Genomic DNA, 27,854 nt, shown 5'->3' on the forward strand with positions numbered 1-27,854 from the left:
CAAGTTGTCTTAGTTACACATAAGACCAACGTGTTGCAGCCCTGACAGCTAAAATGGTTCTAATTTTACCAGATGATTGTTCTTTTGCACACGCATGCTAACATCATGCGTTCTAGCAGCATGACCTCCTGGAGCATTGTTCATATCACAGGAAGGGAAACAGGCTCATTTTAGCTGTCATTGCTGTTCACTGTCTTGTTGCCACTGTTTTGACTTTCTCAATGATTTGTGTGCATAGTATAAGCAAGCATCATAACTTGCTCTCATTGGTAACCAGAACTCTAGACATAGAGCTGTGTGTGTATTACAGAAAATACATGACAGTGTGGTATGGTGCAAAGGTTTTATTAGTGTCTGTCTAGATTGGCAGCCAGTGGAGGCACAATGAGGAAAATAAAATCAGAGGGAAACCAATTTGCCGCCTTCCCAACTGTGTGTGTCATTCGCAGCTGTTAATTTGTCAGACTGGCGTTCTCAGATGAAGGATGCATGCAAGGTCAGCTGTTCCAGTATCCCAGTTGGCATAGTGCACACAGCCATGTTCCACTGGGGGCTCCAAGGCAGCAGCAAGTAGCAGGACTTCACTGCACAGCCTGGCAGCCACTACACTTTCAGAAGTGCCCCTAAGGAATGAGCACTTTGTGCATGCAGAGCTAGGGCAAATTGCAGTGACCCCCTCTAGAACTCTGCCCCAGAGCCGGGAAGGGCAGTGTTATTTGGGTCATCCCTGACTCCAGGCCAGTAGAACTTTTCTCTCAAACCAAGCTGTCATGTAATTCATTCATCCCCCTTATTTTACAGGAAAATTCTTTTAACTATGTTACAGAGAGCTTTAAATACAGCCAGATTGTCTTGGTCCAACTCTGCAGGCCTTGGAAAATTACAATTCAGACTCAGACTCAAAGAGTCTGAAAAAAACCCAACCCTCTTTATTCCCTAAAATAACCTCTTTCTAATTCATACATTGTGATATTTTGCATCTGATAGCTCACAATCCACCAGCTCTAGAATAAAAACAAGCACTTTATCCTGTTGGAAGCTGGAGTGATCCCCAGCTTACCCATGTAAGACAGCTTGTGTTTCTAACCCTATTGGAGTTCCTGGAATATTGGACTTTATACTTGTCCTTTAAATCTGCATATTGCCACCCTGCACTTCAGACCCATTGAATTTTGTAGGGAAATTAGACACTTTAGAAGGGGGAAGAGAAACAAATTAGGGGCAGGCTTTATATTTTTTAATTGAAGTTTTCTGAAGCGGCTCAGGATGGCGCAATAGGGGAGTTTAAAATGTGAGTCGTCATGATACACATGGATTACTGTGCAGAATCTAGGGAAGGACATTGCTGGTGCATGATAAATGCAGTTCATCACATGGAAATCACCACCATAGTATATGGGGTATAAATGTGTATGTGTTTTTATATAAGTTTATGCTGTTAGAAAACTCTGGCGTGAAGTCAGTGCACAAGAATGTAGGAAACCCTCTTGCAGTTTTTGATATTTCTTTTTCTCTTTCCCCTCCCATTTTCTTTTTTCTTTCCTTTGTAATCCCCTAACATTTGTCCCACTTCCTTGAAGAAGAAATGGGTAAGCACAGCTTACTGCTTTCCGTAGCACTGAGAAATAGAGTGATGAAAAGAAAAAATGATAAAAAGAATTATGTTGACGAGAAGAGAGACGGTAATAACAATACATGTACTTGGAGTTAAGTTAAAATTGATTGTAAATGCTGCCTTTTGCATGGTACTATAGTAATTTTTGTTTGCTCTTGCTAGCATGCAAATTACTACTTCAGGAGCAGCAGCCAGCATTTTACTCAAACCCACAAAGAGCGAATTAGAGATTGGAGGAGTGGGAACAGGAATCCTAGAGATTGTAGCTCACTTGGAGCTTGAATTTATGGACTGGATCATATCAGTGAAACAAGGGGACTCGGCTCTGATAGGGTAGCTCACTAGCATGTAGAGGCACAGGTGATTAATGGATACATTTCCTTTTCTTAAAATAAGAAGAATTGTCTACATGATTAGCCACATTATAATCTGTGTTCATTTTTTCTAAAAAACCCCACACCCTTGTGAACAAAATTTTGGCTTTTGACCCTGTTCTTATTTATGAATTTGTTGTTGTTTTAGTTTACATTCTAGTGTTCTGAGAAATGACCCAGGATCCAGACGATCGAGTAGCTCCACAATGTTGGATGGAGGAAATGTTGGAAAATTTGAATTTGAGATCACTGATTTCTTCCTGTTTGGGTCTCCCTTGGGCCTGGTCCTTGCATTGAGAAAAACCGTCATCCCAGCTCTTGACAGTAGGTTTTGGCATGTACCAGTAGTTCCACTTAGTGGGCATTTTAAATACCTTCTACAAAAAAAGCTTTCAGACTTGCAAAGAAGAAATCCAATAACTTGGATGAGATGAACTGTAGAACATATTGTAAAACTAAATTATATATGTGTTGTTCCACCATACAAGTTAGTACTAGCTACTCCTATAAATATTGATTACACATTTTTTGTCATTGAACCCTAGACAACAAAAATCTAAAAATATGCTGCAAAAAATTTCGTAAAGTTATGTTCCAAAGAAACATCAGTTGTCCTGCTTGACTTACAACTGGAGTGTGATGGAAGTAAGCACTCTGAAAGGGCTTTTTTCCCCCCATGCTTTACAAATAGTATATCACCTTTTAAATAGATTTATACGAGCCTCACAAATAACTTTGTAATACTTGGGAGTTTCTTTTTCCCCCCTCCTTTTCTCCTTAGTCTTTCAGCTGAGGCCAGCCTGCCAACAAGTCTATAACCTGTTCCATCCTGCAGACCCATCTGCCTCACGCCTGGAGCCCCTTTTGGAAAAGAGATTCCACGTGTTGCCTCCCTTCAGTATTCCACGCTACCAGAGGTTCCCATTAGGTGACGGCAGTTCTGCTCTTCTGGGTACGTCAGTTTTTATCTATCATCTGTCTATGCCCAAAGGCTGTGCTTTCAGCATAGCTGCTGAAGTGAGGGGGTGTTTTAACCATGTGAGTGAGGTGCACAGGATTAACCTCCTAGTGTTTAGCTAGGTTCCCAGGCAAGTGGATTTCTCTTTACAAATTCAACTCCTCACATCCAAAATGCCATTGTTGTCATTTATTAAATAAGACCCACAAGTTGCTGTGAGTCAATATGCAATGTACTCTGTATGTTGTTCTCCATTTTACATCCCAGGCAGTGCTTGAGATTGGAACCATTTCATAGGAATGAAATTCATGATCAGCTAGGCTGAGATTTAGGGACTAGATCTTTCAGGGGGTCGATAGGGGCTGGGAGGGAGCAGAGCAAAGCCACATAAGGGATGCAGTTTGCCTTGTTGCACATGATCAATATGGGTGAAGCAAGCTGAGGCAACTGGGTGCCTGAATACAATTAGCTATGCACGGCACATTCTGTTGAACTGCTGCTGCATATTTTGCCCATGCAAATGGCTCAAATAAGGGGGCAGTGCTCAGAAAGCCCATTTTCAATTCTTGTAATCTACCCATATGTAAGCCAGCAGTTGGAGACCTCTTTCAGCCTAACAAACTTGTCTATAGTGAACTCCATTCATAGTGAAATCAAATGCAAGTCCCTGATTATCTCAGTGTATCTCAGTGTGCAAATTTAAAATCTTATTGAAGTAAATCTCCACTTGTTTGGGGGAATAATTTTCTCACTTTAAGAAGATTCCATTATATATACCGTAAAATTATGATCAGTGATCATTTTGAAAAGCTACATTGGAGGATTTCCTTTTCTTTTGTTGCAAAATTGCCATTCCTGTGCTTTCTTCTGACTTTATAACTGTTTTAACTAGTAAGGCACTGAATTTAGGCTTATTTGGAAGGCCATCTGTATTAGCTTCTATTCCTCTAATTGAAGGTTGGTCCTTTATAGAAGACCCTGAACTGTAGTTGCGAGTGTTTGATTGTAGTTGTTTGTATGTTTTACAGTTTGTGGCCACATGTTGGTTGTTCTTGTCCTTTTGTTTTCTTCCCCATCTGCTTCTAGTTGAGACAGTCCAGAACAACCCCATCCTCCTTGTGGAAAGCAGCCCATTGGTTGCTCTCCAGCACCAGGACAGCTTCATGGAAACCAGTATACCTGTTCCTGTTCTGAATTGGCAAGATGTTTCCAATAAAAATGCCGTTTTTGCTGAGTGTGTGTAACCTACCCTTTTCTAGTGTCTTGTGTTGTGTACTTGGGGTGCTCCTTGGAGAATGGTCTTCCACCTCGTGGGGCTGAAAGCTTTGCACTGTGTACCTGAATATGACATGTGAAGTACCTGCATAACCATGTATTTTTGGGCCCCAAGCAAGAATGGGACCATAAGCCACTGACAGGGGGTGGTGGAAACTGAGCTGTGAGTTGTCTCCCCTTCTGCTGCTAATGCTGGAAGGGGAGATTGGGGCCAGACAATGAGTTTGCTTTTCCTCTTGTCGAGCTACTGGAGAGGCATCGAATGACTGAAAGGCTCTGGGCCCCCATGCTTGCTTTGCTTTTGCTTGAGGCCTGCTGTGCTGTTACAGTTTATGCAGTGTACAGAATCTGCCACTGAAACTGACACATGGTTTTTGCTTGCAGTACACAAAGTTTGACAGTGCAAGTCAGCACCTAACTACAGAATAACATACTCTACATTGTATGTCTGTACCCGAAAGTGACCAGATCAAAGGTGCACATCTTGTATTTAGTCACTAATTTTGCATCATCTAAACACAGTGGACAAAGCTTTCATGACCCAAAGGTGTTTTTTATTTGATTTCTCAAATAATTGCTGCTTAAAAAACAAGTTTAGTTTTTGTTGCTATCAAAAATGCTGCATGGCTATATTTTTCTCGATTATAGCTGATACCACATCTGCAAGTTAATAAGACTTTCAGCTTTATTTATTTTCTCCTATATATTTTTTTTTATTCTTCCCACCCCTTTTAAATATGCCCCCTGGAGAGCCTGATCCTGCAGCCCTTACTCATGTCAGTCAGCTCTTATTGGTCTGAGTAACCCCATTGTGCTGATTGGTAATTTCGGAACAGCAGCACCTCCCATTGGTTACACTGAATAGATGATGACACAGGGAGAGATTCTCAAAGCTACAGATGGATGTTAGGTGCCCAATTGCCACTTGTGCCTTTTGAGATTCTCTCCCCGAGTATTCTCTAGGAAGGGCGGGCGAAAGGACATGACGGTATTTCCTACCATTGCTTCCCACTCCACTGGTGCAGGGTCACTTAGCCTTCATCCCATGTTAGCTGACTGACCGTGACTAGGCATACAAAAAACTCTTCTCCCATCATCTCCAGAGTGTCCTGTGGCCTAGTTGTGCCCATATCTGACTCTGCCAGTGGGGCTGCAGACGAATTTTCAGGACTAATAAAAAGGCATTTCAGCCTCTTTTTCTGTTGCTGTTGAAGTTAAGGGTGGGATTTTCTGAAGCTCTCGGCATTGGCCACTGACTTCAGTGGGAGCAGAGTTAGGTCAATGCCGAGCATTTAAAATGCCACCCCAATTTTTTGTTTTAACTGCTGAAGAGCTCCTTGCTTCAATGCCACAATGCAGCCTATGTATTCCTTTGCAGGGTACCATGCTGCATTGAAACAGCCTGTTGCCTGGTGGCATGCAACCCTGACACCCCAGGAGCTTAACTCAATGCCACTGATGTATTAGATAGCCCGATGCTGGTCATTTGGTGGGAAGCAATAACTGAACGCACTGAAAAATAAGCCTTAAAATGAAGAGGTGTGGCATTTGAATATGTATTAAAGCTCCAGAGTTGGGAGAGGAAAGGATTTTCTTCTCTCCCCACCCTTTGATCATTTTGGACCTACATGAGAACTTTACTTATTCACGCTGCATTGATCTACACACTCTGTAATTCACACACACAAAGGTAACTTTCCACATCTTCTTAGCAAAGATCTACTAGCAGAGATGGTGCTACAGTTTGAGATCTCCAGTTTCTAAGTCTTCGTTACTCAAACAAAACGCACTATCAAATCTTTCCCACACAAAGTGCATTTAGGCCAGCATAGTCAAACGGACCTAAATCTGTATCTAGAGACCTAAATAAGTGGCCTGATTTTCCAAGGAGCTTGTCACCTACTACTCCCATTATAGTTACTTATGCATCTAATTTTAAACTCCCCAGTTTGAAAACATTGGCCTTAGCACACAGTTATTTTATTTAGAAATAAATTGCACCCATCAAGTTAAATTAAAGTATGACCTTTTGTTGCTGCATTATCCTTACTTTTTTAAAACTGTGTGCAAAATTTTAATAATTTATACTGAGTGATTTGTAATGCAGTGAATCTCCCAGTCATTTGTGTGAGTAAATGAGGTCCTATATTGAACAGCCTAGGGTTTAATTTGCAAATCACTTTTGATATAGATTTGGGATTTTGGAATACTTGACAGAAGGGGTAAATCGAGATGGCTATGTTTTCTAGGTTTCAGAGTGGTAGCCATGTTAGTCTGTATCAGCAAAAAAACCGAGGAGTACTTGTGGCACCTTAGAGACTAACAAATTTATTTGGGAATAAGCTTTCGTGGGCTAAAACCCACTTCATTGGATGCATGCTGTGGAAAATACAGTAGGAAGATATAATATACACAGAGAACATGAAAAAATGGGTGTTGCCATACCAACTGATTAATTAACCAATTAATCAAGACCAATTAATCAAGGTGGGCTATTATTAGCAGGAGACACATTTTCATCTCTTGTGTTTCCTGTCCCGTATTTTCCCTGGAAACAGCTCTCTGTTATAGAATTGAGGGCTCATGGTTTGAAAAGGGGGGGCTCTGTGCACTTAAAAAGGGAGAGATTCTGGAGGTTTAAGAAAATATGAAAGCAGATATAATTAAGGCTGTGTGAGGGAGCATTGCTGTCAGAGCCAATAGACTCCCTTTATCTGCATGTAGAGTGTTAAGCTCAATAGTGTAGTGTAACATTAAAAAAAACTTAGATATTTATATGAATGAGAATAGTCTGTGGTGACATCAGCTAGGACAATATCAAAAGGACTGTCGATCTTCCTGCTTCAGACCCAGTATTGCCAACCTCCAAGCATTCAAAAAATCATGAGTCAGATCCCAAAAATAATGATTGATTTACATATCATGAAATTTTTCTTTTCATAATTTGTTTTAAAATTTGTATCCTGATTTGTAAGCCTTTAGTGTGGCCTCACTTCATGTTTCCCAGCTTTCTTGCCCTCCTGGTTGTGGAGAATACTTGCTTTTTTATCGGCAAGACCCTCTACCACTTTTACAGATCCAGATTAACACAGCTACCCCTCTGATACCTGCTTTTTTATGTTACATGAAAGATGAGATTCTCCTGCAATCTCTGATTCCAGCAGCTGGGGCTCTGAGAAAAAAAACAGATATTGTAAAAGTCAGCAACATCAAATGCCAAGTGGCTGCCATTTTGGAGCATTCTTACTAGGTAGCTTTTGAGCTACACAAGCGCTGCAGCACTGTCACCACTAGGTGGAGCTCTTGTGCTGGCACGGTTGAAGTTAGTCCTTGCTCCCTATTGCTGCTGGCTGCAGTTGGGATAGGAAGAAAAGTGCCTCCCTGCCCCCCAAACCTCTTGTGTGTGCCTTGGGAGTTAAGTCATTTCCTTTGAGGCATCTGTCATTGGTTTAGGAGTCAGGATATCAGACATGCTGGATCATGAGTCTGATCAGTAGTCTGTTTTGCTGCAGCAATTCTGTAAATTTTTACAGCCTGGCAAAACCTCCTGAAAATATTCTTCCGTCCATGCTTTCTCCGCACACCTTTGATTGTGGGCCTCATCCTGTGAGGCATGGAGGTTCACCATGCAGGTAGCTCAATAGGGAGCTGTACAAATGCCACTGAGGATAGAGTGTGGAGACTTTAATAGGATCCACCTCTCTGGCCTGGTGTTCACTAGGAAAAATGGTTGAATTTAGGCTGGGTGTAGCTAAAACGTGCTAGCTAGGCCCAAACTGAACTCGACCTTTTCCCCCCTAGTGTAGGTGCAAGGTAAGATCTTGAAATTAAATTATTTAGCTAGGCTGCAGCTCAAGCAATTGAACTCAGGATGTTACACTATATCTACACTAGGACAAAAGGTCAGGCTTAGCTAGCACATTAGCTGAGCCCAACCTAAACTCTACGCTTTTCCGAGTCAGGATAAAGTCTCTGAGTCCGAGGGGTCGTACAGCTGAGCCCTGCCGTGTGTCTGCTGACTTAATGGAGAGCTGTTCCCAACACACAAGATCCAGGCCCTGATACTGTATCACTCTGTGTTATAGGAGGGCTGTTGGCCCTGTAGAAACACATGGTAAGAGGCAGCCCCTGACCCAGAGCACTTACAATCTAATAGATAAGGCCAGACAAAAGCTAGGAGGAGAAACCGGTGCAGAAAGGGGAAGTGACGTGCTCAGGTTCACACAGCAGATTAGTGTCAGAGCTGGAAATATTAGATTGTAATCTGTTAGATTGTGTGTCCCATGACACGTGTGTCCCACTTCAGCATCCCTGTCCACTGGACCACGCCAGATCTCCATTCAGTTCGGAACTGTAATCAGCTCCCACACTTGACTTGTACCCCTTTTTGGAATGTGGCTTCAGTGTGTTTCCTTTCTGTAAAACTTTTATTGAAGGAAGTGCCAGTAGGAGCATGAGACTGCTGCAAAGCGTGGCACGGTGAGACATGCTGCAATACAGACGCTGTGCAGCAATCTTGATAGCAGGCAGCTCAAGGGAAAATGGAAAGAGGAGGGAAGTGAGGGGAGCATACATCAGAGGAGAGGGTGACACTAGCAGAGGCCTTTCAGGCTTAACTCATACAGTGTATGAAACACAAAGTGTCAGGGTCAGACTCCAACTGGGCCCTAGGCACTGGCAGTCCATATGGCTTTAAGTTGATCAGCTAGTAGCCTTTTTTTCCTGAAGAGCACTGAACTGATTTTACCAACATTTAACTCCACGGTTCTACTGGTTTCAGCCATTCTCTTTCCCGTCAGAACAGCATAGTTCACGTCATTTGTATGCCAGAGCCTACAGGTATCTAAGAAAGCACAAATGTTCGAAGTTCCAGTTAGCAAGTCAGCAGCACTAGGCATATGGGCTTCTTGGATCAATATTTAGATGACTCATTTGTGCACTTGCTAATACAACGCCAGACTGACCTCATCCAAGGATATTTAATTTCCAGTTAGATCATTTCCCACACAGCTGAAATAAATAATTTACAGTAGGGCTGTTGATTGATAGCAGTTAACTCATGCGATTAACTAAAAAAAATTAATCGCGATTTAAAAAATTAATTGCAATTAATCGAATTTTTAATTGCACTGTTAAACAAAAGAATACTAATTGAAATTTATTAAATATTTTTGAATGTTTTTCTACATTTTCAAATATATTGATTTCAGTTACAACACAGAATACAAAGTGTACACTGCACACTTTATATTATTTTTATTACAAATATTTGAATTGTAAAAATGATAAAAGAAATAGTATTTTTCAATTCACCTCATACAAGTACTGTAGTGCAACCTCTTTATCGTGAAAGTGCAACTTACAAATGTAGATTTTTTTGTTACATAACTGCACTCAAAAACAAAACCAATGCAAAACTTTAGAGCCTACAAGTCCACTCAGTCCTACTTCTTGTTCAGCCAATCACTAAGACAAACAGATTTGTTTACATTTACAGGAGATAATGCTGCCCACTTCTTATTTACAATGTCACCAGAAAGTGAGAACAAGCATTCTCACGGGACTTTCATAGCCGGCATTGCAAGATATTACGTCCCAGATAAGCTAAACATTCGTATGCCCCTTCATGCTTCAGCCACCATTCCAGAGGACATACTTCCATGCTGATGACGCTAGTTAAAAAAAGAATACATTAATTAAATTTGTGACTCAACTCCTTGGGAGAGAATTGTTTGTCTCCGGCTCTATTTTACCCACATTCTGCCATATATTTCATGTTACAGTAGTCTCAGATGATGACTCAGCACATGTTGTTCATTTTAAGAACACTTTCGCTGCAGATTTGACAAAACGCAAAGAAGGTACCAATGTGAGATTTCTAAAGATAGCTACAGCACGCAACCCAAGGTTTAAGAATCGGAAGTGCCTTCGAAAATCTGAGAGGGACAAGATGTGGAGCTTGCTTTCAGAAGTCTTAAAAGAGCAACATTCTGATGTAGGAACTACAGAACCCGAACCACCAAAAAAGAAAATCAACCTTCTGCTGGTGGCATCTGACTCAGATGATGAAATTGAACATGCATCAGTCTTCATTGCTTTGGATTGTTATCGAGCAGAAGCCATCATCAGCATGGACGCATGTCCTCTGGAATGGTGGTTGAAATATAAAGGGACATATGAATCTTTAGCACATGAAACAGGCAGCATTATCTCCCACAAATGAAAACAAACTTGTTTGTCTGAGCGATTGGCTGAACAAGAGATAGGACTGAGTGGACTAGTAGTTTCTAAAGTTTTATATTGTTTTATTTTTGAATGCAGGGTTTTTTTGTACATAAGTCTACATTTGTAAGTTCAACTGTAAAGATAAAGAGATTGCACTACAGTACTTGTATTAGGTGAATTAAAAATGCTATTTCTTTTGTTTTTTACAGTGCAAATATTTATAACCAAAAATAAATATAAAGTGAGCACTGTACACTTTGTATTCTGTGTTGTAATTAAAATCAATATATTTGAAAATGTGGAAAAAATCAAAATATTTAAATAAATGGTATTCTATTATTGTTTAATGGTGTGATTAATCATGATTAACAGCCCTAATCACTTGACAGCCCTAATTTACAGCTGACTTTTGTTGCCAGAGAGAGGCATTTTCCTCCTTGTTTTGGTGTTTTGTGCCTGCTTGCACAAAATCGGTTGATAGATGTGAATCAAGTTCAGATGCCGATATTCTGATTCTACAGTGATGAGCAGCAGTATAGAACTTTAGATAAAAGTGCAAACTCGCCTGCTTGATTGCCATGTCAGCTTTGCATTCCATTAGATATCTTGCACTTACAGGACATAGTTTCTTTAAATTGAGGATCTCCGTGTGCATCACAGACATTAATTAATTCTGCCTTGCAATACCTCTGTAGGGTGGGTAGGTATTGTTATAAGCAAATGATCAGGTAGGAGAATCAGACACAAAAGCTGAGTGTGGCTTTGAGTGAGTCACAGCAAATCAGTGGTACAGCTGGGAAAAGAACCCAGGAGTCACCTTCATTCCCAATCTGTTGTGCTAGCTACTAGGTAACACTACCTTCCCCATGCTTTAAAATGTGGTTTTAATGTATAGTTTTTCCCCACAGAAAAACAGGATTGCCCAATAGATCCACATAAACCTCACAGTTTCTCAGTTACATGCATTATAGAACTAATTTCCCACTAATAATACATACGTACACACACACTCACTCCATCTGAGTGTGATTTTTACTCCTCGTTCCCCTCGTGTTTACTTCCTGAAGGATAAGGCCAAACTTTTCAAGCCTGGGGGCCTAAAGTTGGGCTCCTAAATCCAGATTTTAGGCACCTAAATAAAAATGGCCTGATTTTCAAACAGGCTGAACGCCCCCAAATCTCATTTAAATTAAAGGGAAATTTGAGTGCTCAACACCCAGGCTTCTTTTACTGAGAAGGCTAAATATGGAGTTAGGAGCCTAACTGGAGGCCTTCAGTTTCACAAACTGTGGCTGTATTTTTTCAGCAACTAAGGGTATGCCTACACTGCAGCCAGAGATGTGATTGCAGTGTGAGTAGGCAGCCCCACACTAGCTTTAATCTAGCTAGCACAGCTAAAAATATCAGAAACAGTGGGACAAATCCTGGCACAGGCTAGCAACGCTAGTACATACCCTAGGTTTCGGGTGGGCTTGTACAGCCCACGTTCAAACCCATGCCGCTGTGTCTTTGTTGCTGTTAGCCGGGCTATGTAGGTTGAAACTAGCCTGGGTATGTCTGCCTGAGCTGCAATCACACCTTGGATTGCAATGTAAACGCACCTTAAATACAAGTCCAACATGAGGACCACCCTGGCATGACAATATCTCTCCTTGAAACTTTCCCCTTTAGTTTAAAAGATGCTATAAAACCAGTATCTCCCAAATTAAGTTTTTTACCTTCCGCCCCTTCCCCCCATTGTTCTGGCTAAATGTGAATATATATAGCTGTATATATTCATATGGGTCTGCATGACACATTTCTATTCTTGCTGCTCAAGCAAACCTATCCTGATTTGGTTTGGTTTAAACTGATTCTTTTGCTTTTCTCAATCGGACAATGAGATGCTAGATGCCAACTCTCCTTTTGCCTGCTCTGGTGTTTTCTTTCTTTTCAAAATAGAGCTGAGATGAAATGTGTTTTCCTTCCAATTGGTTTGAAAGGTTTTGCATTTGAAAGCCAATCCTTGCCTTGTTTGCCTCCTTTTCTCCTCTTGATTTCGTCTTGCCTGGTCTCTGTCTGTTGGTCTAATATTTTGATTTCCCTGTTTCGACTTCATAGCAGATGTTGTTCAGTCTCATGGTGCAGTCGTCATGGAAAATGCGTCCCTTTCCACCCCCATTACAACCCCTCAGTTCAGGGGATTCCGGAGGGCCAGTGAGATCAGCATTGCCAGCCAGGTCTCAGGAATGGCAGACAGTTACACTGCTTCCAACATAGCTAACAGTAAGTGTTTCACACCCTCCGAGATTTCTTCTCACTGTAGAACTAAAGTAGCAGCACCACACACCAGGCTGACCTCAATGTATAGGACAGACCCATAGAACTCTTCTCTCTGTCTTTATTTTGCGTGTGTGTGTGTTTAATATATAGCCTGGTTTGGAGTTAGCCACTGAATTGCTCTATGATCCTTCAAACTCTATGCTGCGCAGTGTTGTCAGATACAAAGGGTTGGGGAGAACAGGACACTGAGGGTATTTCCTGCTGTTGAGAGTGTTTCCTGGTCAGGGTCAACCATAAGACCTGCCAGTCCTCCCCTATTGCTTGCTTAATTAAGTCTAATAATAGCAGCACAGAACATCAGACTGCATGGCCAAGGGTCTTCTTTGAAAAGCATTTTGCTCCTTGTTAAAGGAAAACCGCTTCTTTGTCTATTGCAAAGGATGTAGCTCTCTGATCCATTGTAAAGCTGATCCCTGCCTGAATATCAAGAAGAATATACATACTTGCATCTCAGAGTCTGGTGTTCCTGTTTATTTTTATCTATATCAATGCAATAACTTGTTGTATTTGTGTTAGACTCACCTGTCCTTTGGAATTGGGGTGTGAATGCAATAGTTTGACAGACTCCCCCCCCCCCAGGAAAACTCATATAATTTGCACCTTTGAAACTGATGTCTGCAGAAATGGAGGTCCCTTATTCCAGATATTCATGGGTGAATCATCGGGCTGTTTGTCCTCTTAACTTCTCGTTACAATAGTTGCATGTTTTGTTTAAATGTATTCTCTTGAAATACAGTGCACCCGCATTAACAGGGTCTTCCACAGGTCGGATTGGAATAGGTAGGATTTGAGCCCTATAAGGTTTACATGAATTCCTGCAATGAGGAGTCAAACATTGCTGAAGACTTAGACAGGCTAACTTTATCACTGGAAGTGGGGCTGAACCAGAATGTCTGGGGCTGTTCAAATCCCATATCTGAATTTGATGGCAAGAGTCAGTCTCTGCTTGTAGCTGGGAGCCTTGCAGTGAGGGAGGATAATGAATGTAGTTGCTTGTCTGAGGTTGTTTTCAATGATTAATAAGAAGTTGAAACTATTCCACCTAAGCCCAATTTTATCATTGTCAATGACATATTGTTAATGCACCCTTAGGAAGAACAGATGCCTACAATTATAATACAGTGGGCTGCCACTATATTATGCATGTTGGAGTGATTATGGGCAAAAGTTGTTCATGTATAAAAGATAATTGATAACCTTGAACAACCATTGGCCCCTGTGCATCATTAAGGAATCAAATGGTACGTCTAGTCTTCAGTTGATAATTGTGGTCTATGCAACTGGTACATAATCAGCACTTTTAGATAAATAATGTAAGATCTGACAGGTGGCCCATCACATATTATTTAAAGGTAATGTGCAAAGGAGAAAAAAATGGGTGTGTGTCCCCCTCCCCTTTGTTTTGGCTGCTTTCTGTTTTTTAAAAGAAGTCTGGGGGACAAAAACTGAAGTTTTTCTTGTTTGGTTTACACATTAGAAATTCAGCTCATATCTTGCCCGGAGGACTCTGGTGACTAGAGAATTAGCAAAATGATGACATTACAAGAACCAAAGCTGAGCAACTGATTGTGGAAGTGGTTTTTAGTCAGATTGAGTTAAAAAACATTTTTGTCAAGGGCCATTTAACTTCAATGACTAAGAAATCTTTTGGAAAAAGGCAGCCTTTGCTAAAAATTCACTCTCTTCCTCCTCTCTATTAGGGTGTAAGTGTTAACAATCGACATTCTCTGAGACCCCAAATAAATCAGCCAAAACAGCTAGACCACCCCAACACTGATGTCCCTGATACTTCTAAGGCAACAACCCACACAGAATTTTTAAAAAACAAAAAAACTTTGAGAACCTGGAAGGAAGCCAAAAACCCTAAAGGCACAATCCCAGTTTTAAAAAATACCTTGCGCATGTCACCTTTAGTGGACCACTGGGCTTTGAACTATTACGTTTATAAGTAAACAGTAAGGTTTTTAGTTCCTCTTGAGGTAAATATAGGTGAGATAATCATAATGTGAAATAAAATCTGTAGGGTGGGACGTTCAACAGAGCCCAAGGCTTGTAGATTCCTGACTCCCGTTGAAATCTGCCAAACTCCCTTCTGCATCTTTGACAATCCCAGCTTTAGACAACAAACAAAGGGGGGCACCTGCTCTTCTGGATATGTGCACGTACCGCCTCAGAGCCCTCGGCCAAGTGCCGTGCGTGGTCTGTGTGCAGGATTGGGAACCAGGAATTCCCAAATCCTCCTCCTGTTTCTGATACTGTCTCCGATACTGTCTCCCTCTGTAGCTTTGGGCAAGTCATGGAACCACTCTGCCTCAGTTTCCCCATCTGTAAAAGAGGGATAATAATATTACCCTCCTCATGGGCATGTTTTGACAATGAATCAGTTAATGCATCTAAAGTACTTCGACCATGAAAAGCAGTATATATACGTTCCTAGTATTATTAGGACTAGCATTTCTGCCTGCACCCTGTGTTTATGCCCTGTAATATTTTTGTGCATATGTCACAATGGGGTTGAGTAGCTTCTTGTTTTCTTTGGCCAGATGTCAGTGTGTGGCAAGAATAAACTACCTGCACTTCAACAAATGGGGTTTTCCTTTCTTAAGGAGAGGATATTTTGTTTATCGTATCAGAGCAAATACACAAAATACACAGTGGGATTGCACAGTAAAATGTGTTCTGCCTTGCTACATGTTAATCTGTCTGTGTAGAAGGTTCCTTATAGGGCGTTTGTTTTGTGCACATTTCACACCCCGGGGTAATTGCTGAGCTCAGCCAGTCAGGAAGGTAAAGTGTTGATTATTAAATATGTATCTTATGGTTGCACCCCAAGGGCCCCGTCAGGATCAGGGCCCCAGTGCACTAGGGGCTACACAAACACAGAAGGAGGTGATTGCCGCCCTCAGGCGTTGACAAGCTGAATAAAGCCTTAGGGTAAATATCCAACATTTCCCTTCCCTGAGGACGTGAAGCTGTGCAGGTAGTGTGGGTCAAATTCATTAAGCCACCAGCTCTGATGAAGTTACACCATCAGATTTGGCAAGCTCTCTTCAGACTGCCAGCTGCCTTCATTATATGAAGGTGGGAACAATTTGTGCCCTTGCTCCTGCCTACATAACCCCACTGACCTCAGTGGGATTGATGGAGTTTAATGGAGAAAGCAGAATCTAGCTCATCAGATGAAAGCTGGTGCTTTTGTATTGGACTGAAATACCCGCTCTTAAAACTAACTTCCCTACTTCATTTCAGGGGCACTTCTGCATGTGTTGCTGAATAGAAGAGTTGACCTCCCCACCCCTGTTTATTTGATTATTAAGACTTCTGTTTGCAACATGATTTTTGTCTTCCTGCACAGATGGCCTCTAGAGCCAGAAATGTAGCACTGAAGGTTCTGACTTTGTCTCATTGTGAAAGGGCCCGTCCTCAGCAAGCACTTGAGTTAGGCCTCCCAAATGCATTTCCATCTCTATATCCCTTCCAGAGCCAGCTTCAGATGCTGGGAACAAGCCACTGTGATTCCGTTGCATGAAGTCCAGTGAGAATCTGCAACATGGGATTCCACAGCCCTGCTTCCTGGGGAGTTCCCTCTGCATGGCACTGTAGAGTGATGGAGGATAGCTAAGTCTGTGGATGCACAGACATAACCTCTCCTCCCCACGGAGAAGCAACATCCTATCAACTGTGGCAGCAGCTTTGCAGCCATTGAGTTGAGGAAAGAAGATTCCCAGCTGTATACCTCCTTAGATCTCCACCATAAAGACAGGCTACTCAAGGTGGCAGTTGGTCAGCCTTCATCTCTTTATAAGGAAATAGATGTAAATGCTTAATTTCAACTCCAAAATAATAGTTCTTACACATGGGATCGCAATCTTGTTTCTTTAATCCATGTGTCTTTTCCATCACAATGTTAATTGCTGGAGGACAAAACTGATGTGTTCTGCATGTGCGTGCTGTGATAATAAGTGTGGATTTTTGTTTGTGTGTATGTGTTGTTGTTTTTTAATTTTGTTCCTTTAGAAAACAAAAATCATCTTAACCATGCCAGAGGAGGATTTAGCTTTCTGTCCCAACTTGCCCTCCCTCACAAATCCCCCACCCAAGCCTCGCCCAAGAGACATAGGCAACGTAAACATGAAATACCCCAGAATCATTTAGGAAGAAGGCTTGAAGGGCCATCAAGTTGGGATCCGGACTGTATTCTACAAATACCAGATCTGGACATCAAGAAAGGTATTCTGGAGAGGGGACTTATCCATCCAACTAATCTCCTACATCATCTAACCAGGGCAGTCCTCTTCTCCAGAGGAAATCTGTTTGCTTTCTCCTTTCACCAGAGGCCCTCGCAAACTTAGCACTATTTAACAAATACTTGTTTTCATATTGCTTGAAAGAGTAACTGCAGCACTGCCAACAGCTGGTGATGGCACTAATTCTTTTAGACGAGAGATGTGGGAGCAACCGCACTGGCCCATAGCCCCTGTTGCAATCTCTTCCTAACACAAAGGCATTAATCCTGGCTGTTCTGTACAAAGAATCTGAAATTAACCAAGAATAGGACTTTCATGAGAAATGGAAAGTTGGATCTTTACTGGTGATTCCATAGCTGGAAAAGCAAGCAAAATATCATGTCTTCTGATAGGTCAAAATCTCTGTATAAGTGGCCATTGCGTGTCAAATCCCGTGCCGAGCAGGGAAAGCAGAGTAACCGAACTGGCACACGTATACTTGGAAAAGGCAGCACCTGTACTCTGTCTGCCAGCAGCCCCTCCTGCCCATTATTCTTGCTAGAATCAGGTTAGTTGGCATGGGGAAGCATGGTTCATAGCTGCCATTGCTGGACCAAGGGGCGTATGCACATACCAGCGCCATAGCTCAGATCATCCTGCTCTGGCTCCTGCTGGGACATCCCGCAGAGAAGTTGTCTGCTCATTTGTGGAAAGAGTGGGCAACTCTTCCCTTGGGCCCAGAATTTCAAATGAGGTGTCTGCTTGGTGGCAGCTATCACATCCCCTCCCATGTCAGGCTGTCTCATTTTTGTGTCTAGTGCCTTATTGGAGAATGTCTAAAGAGAACCAGCAAAGCTATTTTAGAGAATCCCAAGCTCCTTGTCCAAGCCCCAGTCCTCCTAATACCACTGCTTTGGGGTCTCTATCTCCTTCTGTGGCTGCTTTTTCATCACAAAGCAGATGGGAGTTCAAGGCTGCCTGCATCTAGAACAGGGGTGGGCAAACTTTTTGGCCTGAGGGCCACATCGGGTTTCCAAAATTGTATGGAGGGACGGTTAGGGGAGGCTGTGTCTCCCCAAACAGCCAGGTGTGGCCTGGCCCCCGCCTCCTATCTGACCTGCTTCTTGCCCCCGATGGCTCCCCCGGGACTCCCGCCCCATCCACCACTCCTTGTCCCCTGACCACCCCCCAGACCCCCCAGGTGTCACTTGTGGGCTGCTGATGAGTCTCAAACTGTGGTCTTGCAGAAGGAAATATTCTGAAGAGCAAAACTAGGGAGTGGGATCTGGGCAGTGGGGGTGGGGAATGGGAGGGAATGTGGGTCCATTTTACAGGGAAGACGTTGGGAACTCTCTGGTCTAGCTGAAGGATCTCACTGGCTGTTTCTTGTGTTTTGGTGGTGGTCTGTGTGTAAACTGCCCCCACTGAGCACATCCACTTCACCACCTCACTCCCATTGGTATCCCTGCAGTGTGGCTCTGCTGCTAGAAGAGGGAATGACTTGGTATTAAAATAAGGTCCTTGATTTTTCTGCTGGCTTTTAAATTACCCTGTAGCTCCCAGCTTCCTCTGTAGCTCCCATCCCAGTAGATGCTGATGAAGCCTGGAGATTCGTCCACCGTTTAATGCCCCCGTCCTCAAAGCTCACCAGAGCCTCTGTTCTGAGAGCTGCAGGGTTTGCGGACTCCTTGCTGGTTCTCCTGTTGGGCTGGGGGGTTAGTTGTGAAGACACTCACGCCTGCAGAGGCTGAGCAAGTTGCTTCAATAGCACTCCAGAGGCTGGCAGCCTGCAGAATGGTGGTGGTGATTATGAATGCATCACCATGGGCCTTTCTCATAATCCAGTCTCTTTCGCCTTCCCAGTGTTTTGCTTGTGTCTTTCCATAGCAACTAACCTGTGGCTCCATTGCCTTTATATTGTTCACTTCGGATTCTGATATTAATAACAAAATATGGGATTTTACCTCTCTGGGTTTGAGAGGGTTTGTGCCTCCGTGAAAGTTAAAGGGAAACATCCTGTTTGTTTAGTTTTTTGCCTTTAGCAGCATCTGCTAGCCTCTGCTCAAAGTAGGCCCATGGAGCTGAAAGTGACTCAGGTATATGCGTGCAGTGTTGTTGTGGCTGTGTCGGTCCCAGGATATTAGACACACAAGGTGGGTGAAACAACAGCTTTTATTGGACCAACTTCTGTTGGTGAGGGAGACAAGCTTTTGAGCTTACACAGAGCTCTTCAGGTCTGGGAATGGCTGCAGTATGTAGACACATCCATAGCTCTCCCCTGTCCCACCTCCAGAGCAGAGACTCTTTCTATTTCATTTTTGCTGTACGGATGGAGAGATTTGTTAGTTCCCCATCACCACAGCATCAGCACATTGTCACAAACTCACTGTGAGTGGCAGTGACCCTGCACTGAGGACACCCACTGGCCCTCCCCAGAAGGGTTGATGACATGTACATGCCCCGTCTAATCTGAAAGTTATTTTGATTATCGCTATTCTGGTATTCACAAGAGACTCTAGGGTATTTAATAATGGCCTCTAATACCCTGGCTGGGCATGGAGTCACCAGCCTTTGATCTGTGTCTCACATTCCCCTGGGGTGTGGATTAATGGCTAGTTACTGCCTCCCCTCCAGGGACATCCTGTTTGATTTAATAAAGGAGATGTCGTGCTCTGTGCCTCGTACCATCCTTGGGTGGCTCATTAATATTTTTGAGCCCTGTTCAAATTTTGCTTCATCTTAACAATAAAATCAACGGGGAAGGAATTGCCCAGCGCAAGGACCCATGGCCTAAGGTTAACATTTAAAACAGCTCTCTCCTCTCTCTTTAACAAGCCTTTTCTTTCATTAGTTGCTGCCAGATGGTGGGGAACAAAAAGAATAGACTATGCCCTTTACTGTCCTGATGCCCTGACTGCCTTTCCGACGGTAGCCTTACCACACCTCTTCCATGCAAGCTACTGGGAATCGACAGATGTAGTCTCCTTTCTGCTGAGACAGGTACCATAAATATTTCATGCTTCTCTCTCTCCTCCCTTATGCCTAACTTTTGTTGGAAAATATTTTGGAGACTATTTTCACCTTGCTGCACCCTCCAAAATAACTTTTGTTGACACTAATGGGGGCTCACCATACAAATGGAGGAAAAAATGTACGCTTCACAACTGCCACTCCATCTTCTTTCCCTTCCCATGCTATGTCAAATACAGCTGCGTTGGAAATAATACTTACTGCTATGCACATGGAACACTATGTTTCATGGAAACTATCAAATCACACGTGACTTGCTTGGTGCTGGCTTTTGTTACTGGAGCAGGTTCTTGGAGAGAGGTTCATTAAAGATCTGAACCATTTGGAGTCAACCTGGGCCGATTTCATATCATAGTCTTGCAGCATTGCATGATTTTGAGGCAAAAACCATGTGATGTTTGGATTGAACTTTACTTTGAATTTTTACATCCTTTCAAACCTGAAGCTCAAAGGGAAGCTCTCTGTGCAAAGCCTACATGGAATAAAACAGAAGGAAAAGTTTGTACAAGTTTCAGACTTGGGTTGCTAAAATTAGTGTTCAGTCCTCCATTTGGGCTCTCAAATTAACACTTAAACACCCTGAGGACTATGGATTTTTGCTTCAAGATCCAGAACTTGGTACCACAGTTCAAATTACTTCTCAAAGGGTTAGGTAAATAACAAATGATGGTTTCTGGACCTTCACATTTTGGATTCTGTCTGTTTAACTTTGGTCACATGTTTAAATTTTGCAAAATCACTTTTTTTTTTTCCTAAAATCCAGTGGGTATATTTCCCTTTAAAACAAAAAACAAACAGACATTGAAAATAGTTGTTTTCCCAGAAGTGCATGAAACCCCAAAATAGCAGCACTAAGACCCTGGAGGTGAAAACAAAGATGAACTAAAGGGAGACACATTCTTCTTGATTGCCGTTGTCCACCTGGAGAGAAATGCAAAGAGTAAACAAGAAACATAAATAGTTAAAGAAGAAACTTGCTAGCTTGTGACATATGGGCCAGTATATTCAAATCAGGGGCCTAAAGTTGGGCTCCTAGATTTATGCTTAGGCAGCTAAATTAATGTAGCCTGATTTTTTTAGAGACCCTAAATACCCCAAGTCCCCCTGAAGTCAGTGGGAGCTGCAAGTGCTTAAACCCTGTGAATTTTGGTTGTCTCAATATAAATTTAGAAGCCCAACTTTAGCCCCCGAGGGTTTGAAAACTCTTGCCAGGATTATTAAGTTGACAATGTAACTTTAAAGCACAGAGCATTGTCAGAGCATAACGATCCCTTGCTGCAACACAAACATTGCAGTCCGCAGAGAAAAAACACACCAACCCAAAGGGCTGCTCTCGTGACCATGTTGCCATGGCCCAACATCATTCATTTCTCAAACTCAAGCAGAGATGCGTTCTGTCGTTTTCATCACAGCGGAGAGGGGGCTGCTTCTGTGGATTGCAACCCGCTGGCCCTGTCCTTCCAAATGCACAGTGGGCTGGAGTCTCTTCTCTCCGTCCTTTCCCTGCCCCAGGTTCTTTCCCTGATAAGGATTTGGAAACGTCTTTTCATTTGGTGCATCTTCTGTCGGGCGCTAGCGAGAGAACAGGTCACCCAGTACAAAGGGATAGTCTAGGATCATCACTCCACAGACTAGCTGAACTCGAGCTAGTTGTATCCATTTTGGCTCTGCCCCTGTTTATTCTGAATTGCCAGTGGCATGGTGCTGGAGCATTCAGAGGGGATCTGGCCACTTTGGTGTTGGCTGCATTAGTCCCTTCTGCCAGAAAAAATTCCAGGGAGCCCTCTGCTGAAGGATGGAGAATAATTATTTAATCCCAGTACCCTGATTTTATGCTTAGACTCCTTTTAGTCTAAACCTTTGAACCTGCATAAGTGAAGTACTAGCACCCTCCCCTCTGCAGCTCCTCAGCACTGGGAAGGATCCAGCTCCGCCTATTGGCGTGGGTTTGCTGTGTATTAGCTCAGCTGTTTAAATTACCCCATCTCTGTTACAGCACATCTGACTGCAGCTCTCCATTATTTATAGCCTTCTATTGGCAAACTCTTTTTCATTGCTGTCATCCAAGTTTGTCTGTAGGTTCCATAACCATGGGGATGTTAGCACTGATGGCTGTAGTACCCTAGTATTAATCGATCTCAACCTTTTATTCCCTGACCTGTCTCTAGTTTCCAACCCAGTGGGCCAATGTTGCACTCACATGCTGTGTCTCCTCATTTTGAACAGTAGGCTCCAATGTGGAACTTTTGCCTAAGTGGCTGCAGGAGGGAAACGATGTGTGTATGTCAGAGCCTTAAAGAGTCTAACACACAAAATATCTTGTTTTAGAAATAGCCCAGCCAGTTACTCAGAATGCAACGAAAACATGTTTGTATAAGGCAGTGTGTGATTTTACATCTTGTGGCATGAAAAATATCCTTGCCATCCATTCAAAGCCCCTGGAGCTCAGCAGCGGCTGTCTCTGTAGGGCTGTTTGTTTAGCCTTGTCTCTCTCTGTTGCCCCACCTCTGCTTCTAGAGCACTATCTTCCTCAGTCCCCCCTCCCTATTCTTTTAAGGCCCTGTGTTGCCTTTCTTCTTATTCAACAGCCTAGAATGCCAGCATTGGAAAGCTAATAATAGGGACATGATTTTACTCCTCATTGAAAGGCATTCCAGACAAAGTTAAAAGGAAGCTATCAGTAGATTTAGGCCCAAACCCTGAGGCTTTATTAAAACAAATAAACCCAAATATGATCAGAAACATTTTCATGATTTAAATTTCTCATCACTGAAGGGCATTATTTTATTCATCCCCTTAGGTTTTCATTCCCAACAGCATTGGGGGTGAGGTGGAGGTGGGCAGGTGGATTAGGAGAACCAGGAGGTGAAACTGAGCAGTCTAGTTTTGCTGTGAGTGAAATGGGAAAATGAAACAGTCTAAATTCTGCAAAGTAAACTGGTCTATCAGATTGCTTCAGTTTTAATCTACATGGCACTACTGGTAACACGTAAGGGAATGTGTGAGGTTTTTAAAATATGTTTATTCACTTGACAGAGCCCCTTTCAACCTTTGCAGGGTCTGGGGAAAAAAACATCTGATCATAGTACAATTCAAAATGCTCCGTGCAATATCTCTGCCCAGTCCTTTTTATTTTCTGTGTAAGATTCACCTCTTCTGCAACTGACCTAAGAACAGTCTAGCTGCAATGTGAACCTAGGACATAACCCCATTTCCCTCTGCCGTTTGGTCCAGCCAGCAGATGTCCCCGAATGTTGGCTAGTGAGCTTACCGTAGGAAATGTTCGTACACTTCGCAAATCTCATTGTATCAGTCCATTCATCCCCATTCCAGTGCAGAAACATCACACTTTTATGATGTGCTTGAACTTCTCCATGGACCCAGAGAGCCAAAGCCCCATTCCTCTCCTGAACTCTGGTCTCCTACGTCACAGAACACTGCTGGCCCAGTGCTGAACCTGGCTCAATACCTAATGTCTTCATCAAAATGAGAGGAGCACAAGAAGCAAGACAGGAGAATGCCATGTGTAATGTATTTAAGTAGAAACTCTAAATGACAGGCAACTGGGATTGACTCCAGCCCAATCAGGAAGCCTGCTGGGATCTTAGCCCTCATAGGGTCTGGCTTGCTCAGTGTAGTTAAGGGCAGACTTAGTAGGAGTGGAGGGGATGATGAGAATACTTCGGAAGAACAAGCCTGAGGAAATGACACATGCCGACAAGCGAGCACAGTTGGAACAGGTAGCGATGGATCTGAATTACTGAAATGGCAAGCAAATGATGACTGGAAATGCGCATGTGACTTGAAGACCTGGCAAGAAGGCAGGCAAGGCTGGAGCACAGTGAGGCAAGACGGTGGCTGCAAATCGTAGGATTCCCTGCAGAAGAGGCAGTTTTCTATAAGTACCTGAGTGCCAAAGTTCTTCCCCTGCAGTGTTTGCTGAATGAGCATTTTCCAAGGGCATCTTTCTGGACATGGTCTCAAGGAAGTAGCAGGGTCTGGGGTGCCACAACCTCTCAGTTTGTGTTGATTGAACATCTGGGACAAAATCCATCCCTGGTATAAGCCCAGTGAAGCCAAGAGAGTTAAACTAGCAGCCTAGCAGTTATGTATCTGTGATCAACATCTGTGCTTCGTTGCCTTTGCTCCATTTTGTACTCACAGCTTGTTAAACTCCCCTATAGTTCTTTCTGTTCCTTAACTTTTCCCAGACTCATTCCACCTGTCTCGTCAGCTTATTCTAGCTTCCTCCGGCTTCTTTTTCATCTCTCTCTCATTCTATTCTAACCATGCTTCACCAATAAACGCTTTCACACTTGCCCTCCTATGTGCCTACTTATGATCTCCGTTTAAGGTTCCCTTTTATATCTTCATCCCACATGATATTAACTCAGCTCTGGCAACAACTTTTCCTGGCTCTAAAGGTCACGAACATTGTACCGTTACGAGAAGGCCAGAAAAATCTTGTCGGCTAACAATGTAAATTTCCTGCAGGCAAAATTCTATAAAGCCACCTGCCCAGCAAACGCTGCGATTCCATCACATGCTTTGCAAACACAGCAGAACGGAATAAATACTAAAGCTGGAGGGAGGGTGGTGTTCACTATGAAATTCCTGTAGCTCTTGGGTGTTAGCCCAGGTGCATCATGAGTTGCTGATGAGGGCTGCTCTTTCCTTAGGTGATGAGACACGAAAACTCCAGCATTCTGGAACTGGATGGAAAAGAGGTCTCTGTATTCACTCCTTCAAAGCCCAGGGAGAAGTGGCTGCGCAAGAGGACGCATGTGAAGCTAAGGGTAATGCTGTTTCTATTACATGTCTCTCCAAGGGAAACTACTGTTAAATATGATTTGGCTAGATTTGGACCTGTAATAAAAACAATATTAAAGTTAACCAGTATGGGTACAACTCTGTTACTGCCCATGGACTCCACAATTACATGGGGGTGGAGAGATTGCATTGCAGTAATCGTATGTGTCAGTGAGATATCCCAGTTATAGATTTCTGGAAGAGACAGACACTCTCTCTGCAACAAGGTCTCCTCCATATAAAATACTAAGTGTTGGCTGTAGGTCAAGAAAGGAGACGGAATTGTTTCAAAGCCTGGTGTCCTAAATTGTCTGTACAGTAACTGTCATGCCCTGGAGTTCGTGAATCCAGAGGATAAGAAACTTTTCTGATTTCCATGAGCGGGAAGTTTGTTTAGCCAGCAATAATCTGCTGACAGTCATTTTTCCTCCTAATTTGAAGGTGCAACATACAGAATTTTGCACCACAAGGGATCAGATTTTCAAGATGTTCTGTGTCACTGACTACACAGTATTTGTGCCCAAAGGGTCTGGAGTAGTATTACTAGAGAGTGACAGTATCCTTGTGTGATATCATGGCATATGCATGCATAAAGGCCCAGAATTTCAAAGGACAATCGTCGTTTTTGCAGACCCAAATTTTTCCTGTAAGGAGTGGCAGCAGGGAAACCAAGTAGAGGTCCCTTCTCAAAAAATGCCCAGGATCAATTAACTGTAGGTGCAAATTCTACCATTTAGATGACTAGGTAATTAACTGCACCCAGACATCAACTGCTTGGCCAAATGCATTAGGATCCACACCCACAATTGATTGTGGGTGCAAATCATGTGGTCATAAATTACTGTAGCTAAAACGGAGACCAAGTGCAGAAGGCCCTTTAAAAGTCTTGTCCTAAATGTACAATACTTTTTTTCCTTTAAAAATGTGTTGTTTAATACAGATATAGATATATAATAGTGTGGGGAGAGAAAGGATATCATAAGAAGAAAATTACTCCTCCAAAAACTCCTGGTTGTCCATGCGTTCGGCATTACTATCACTATAGCAACTTTTTCCTGTAAACTCTGCATTAACCATGAGGTTCTGCTGGGAATCTAACTAGGTTTGTTCTGTTTTTCCCCTGACATCTGCAGAATGTCACAGCCAACCACAGAATAAATGATGCCATCGCTAATGAAGACGGACCCCAGACCTTGACAGGAAGGTTTATGTATGGGCCGTTAGATATGGTCACGCTCACTGGGGAAAAGGTACATTTGTCTTAAGTGTGAATTGCCCATAAACAGCAGAAGATGTAGGCAGTGGTAGTTGCTGGTCAATGCTCCTTTTGTACCTGTAAACATTAAGAGAGAGAACTGTCCAGTTACCCACACAATCAAACACCTTTGCCTGTGTCCATTAAGAACCCCCTCTGCCCAGCCTATCTATTGCATTACGCTAGAGAGAGATTTGAGGACACCATGTTCAGAGCCAGGTTAGGATCCTGTCTAGTATGAAAGTTACTTAATACTTCCTTAGTCCTGAACCTCCTTTGCCTTCCAGGTGGACATTCACATCATGACCCAGCCGCCATCTGGAGTGTGGATTTACTTTGACACCGAAATCAGCAACAGCAGTGGCCGGATTTCCTACGTTATCCCTGAGAACAAGCGTCTGGGGATTGGCGTATATCCCGTCAAGATGGTGGTCAGGTGCTATGCTTCAGGCTCATTTGGCTTAGCCCCCAGTTTGACAGGAACCTCTGAAATATGACTGTAGACACTTCTCAGTTACTCTGATTGCATGATAGACAATCCACATAAATGTTAACAGGTCAAGTGCAATTCTACCTGAAAAACGATTGTGTTTAAAAAGTGGCATGTTCTCATCAACCGCTCTTCTCCCTATTGTGTCGTCAGAGTCTGATCTGCTGACTTGACAGACAAAACAATTTTACTCTTGTTACCCTGCAACACCAGTGATGGGACAAAGAGCTGTATTCTGTTTTGCCTCCTGCATCATCATCAGCATTATTAATTAAGTTCCAATTGCTGGACCACTTTTCCTCCTTTTCCAGATGTGCAACTTCATTGTCTTCAATGGAACTACTTGCCCAGGTTCCCCTAAGGGCAGAGCCTTTGTTATTAGTGATGGTGCACAATGCAGAAAGTCTCCCACTTGACTTTTGGATCACCAGGTTTCAGAGAGAGCAGTGCCAAAAAGCGTCTTGACATTGGTGAACTGAGCAAATCTGCTCTAGAGGCATTGAAACACACCAAAACTGGAACCCCCCACAACACTAGTCCAAGTCACTGTAATTATATTCATCTAACATATAGGCATTTTCTGTGGGGCTCTCGCTGTAGTATCATTAATGACTGGGGCAGATTTTTAAAGATATTTTATAGGTACCTGGTGGGATTTTCATAAGTGCCCAACTACCATTGGGGAAAGGCCCTGCACTGCCTCTCAATGGAAGTTAGGTGCTTTTGAAACTCCCGCTTGGCAGCTACTGCAAATTTAGGTGCCTAAATACCTTTAAAAATATGTCCCTTTATCCTTACAATAACGCTCCCAGGTAGGAAATCATTAGCATCGTCCATTTGACACATGGGTAACGGAGGCACAGAAACATGACTTGCCAAATCAGGAATAGAAGCCATATCTCCCGAGTCTTATTCCAGTGCCTTACCCACAAGACCTTCCTTCCTCTCCAAGTACATACCTATCAGACCAGTGGATAGTCTTCTCCACTTGTGCTGAGATACAGACACAACAGGCCAGATCTGTAGCTGTTATAAATCAGAGTAACTCTGAAATCCTGTATTTGTGCTGGAAATGGCCCACCTTGATTATCATGCACATAGTGAGGAGAGTGGTCGCTTTGGATGAGCTATTACCAGCAGGAGAGTGAGTTTGTGTGTGTGGTTTTTCGAGGGGGGTGGGGGATGAGAAAACCTGGATTTGTGCTGGAAATGGCCCACCTTGATTATCATACACATTTTAAAGAGAGTGGTCACTTTGGATGGGCTATTACCAGC

At 42.9% G+C, this 27,854-nt stretch overlaps 2 protein-coding genes across 15 annotated transcripts in view; one reads left to right on the forward strand and one right to left on the reverse strand.

Annotated features, from left to right (window-relative positions):
* The window catches only part of PITPNM2 (phosphatidylinositol transfer protein membrane associated 2), a 225,591-nt gene that overhangs the window by 187,902 nt on the left and 9,835 nt on the right, over nucleotides 1-27,854 (forward strand). For 5 of the 8 annotated variants that reach the window (XM_073313000.2, XM_073313003.2, XM_073313001.2 and 2 more), the window contains 9 exons: nucleotides 2,138-2,313; nucleotides 2,771-2,941; nucleotides 4,034-4,183; nucleotides 12,548-12,712; nucleotides 16,787-16,999; nucleotides 19,847-19,995; nucleotides 24,705-24,821; nucleotides 25,968-26,084; nucleotides 26,377-26,525. In XM_073313000.2, the coding sequence (XP_073169101.1) occupies nucleotides 2,138-2,313; nucleotides 2,771-2,941; nucleotides 4,034-4,183; nucleotides 12,548-12,712; nucleotides 16,787-16,999; nucleotides 19,847-19,995; nucleotides 24,705-24,821; nucleotides 25,968-26,084; nucleotides 26,377-26,525 (1,407 nt within the window). The remainder of the gene's footprint in view (nucleotides 1-2,137; nucleotides 2,314-2,770; nucleotides 2,942-4,033; nucleotides 4,184-12,547; nucleotides 12,713-16,786; nucleotides 17,000-19,846; nucleotides 19,996-24,704; nucleotides 24,822-25,967; nucleotides 26,085-26,376; nucleotides 26,526-27,854) is intronic. The other 3 variants (XM_073313006.2, XM_073313005.2, XM_073313007.2) reach the window with 3 other exon arrangements.
* Nucleotides 14,625-27,854, reverse strand: part of ARL6IP4 (ARF like GTPase 6 interacting protein 4) — a 34,749-nt gene continuing 21,519 nt past the window's right edge. For 2 of the 7 annotated variants that reach the window (XR_012155079.2, XM_073313022.2), the window contains one exon: nucleotides 18,682-20,497. The gene's annotated coding sequence lies outside the window, so the exon portion shown is untranslated. The other 5 variants (XR_012155076.2, XR_012155075.2, XR_012155074.2 and 2 more) reach the window with 5 other exon arrangements.

This window comes from Lepidochelys kempii, chromosome 15 (genome assembly GCF_965140285.1).
Source record: "Lepidochelys kempii isolate rLepKem1 chromosome 15, rLepKem1.hap1, whole genome shotgun sequence".
Taxonomy (NCBI): domain Eukaryota; kingdom Metazoa; phylum Chordata; order Testudines; family Cheloniidae; genus Lepidochelys; species Lepidochelys kempii.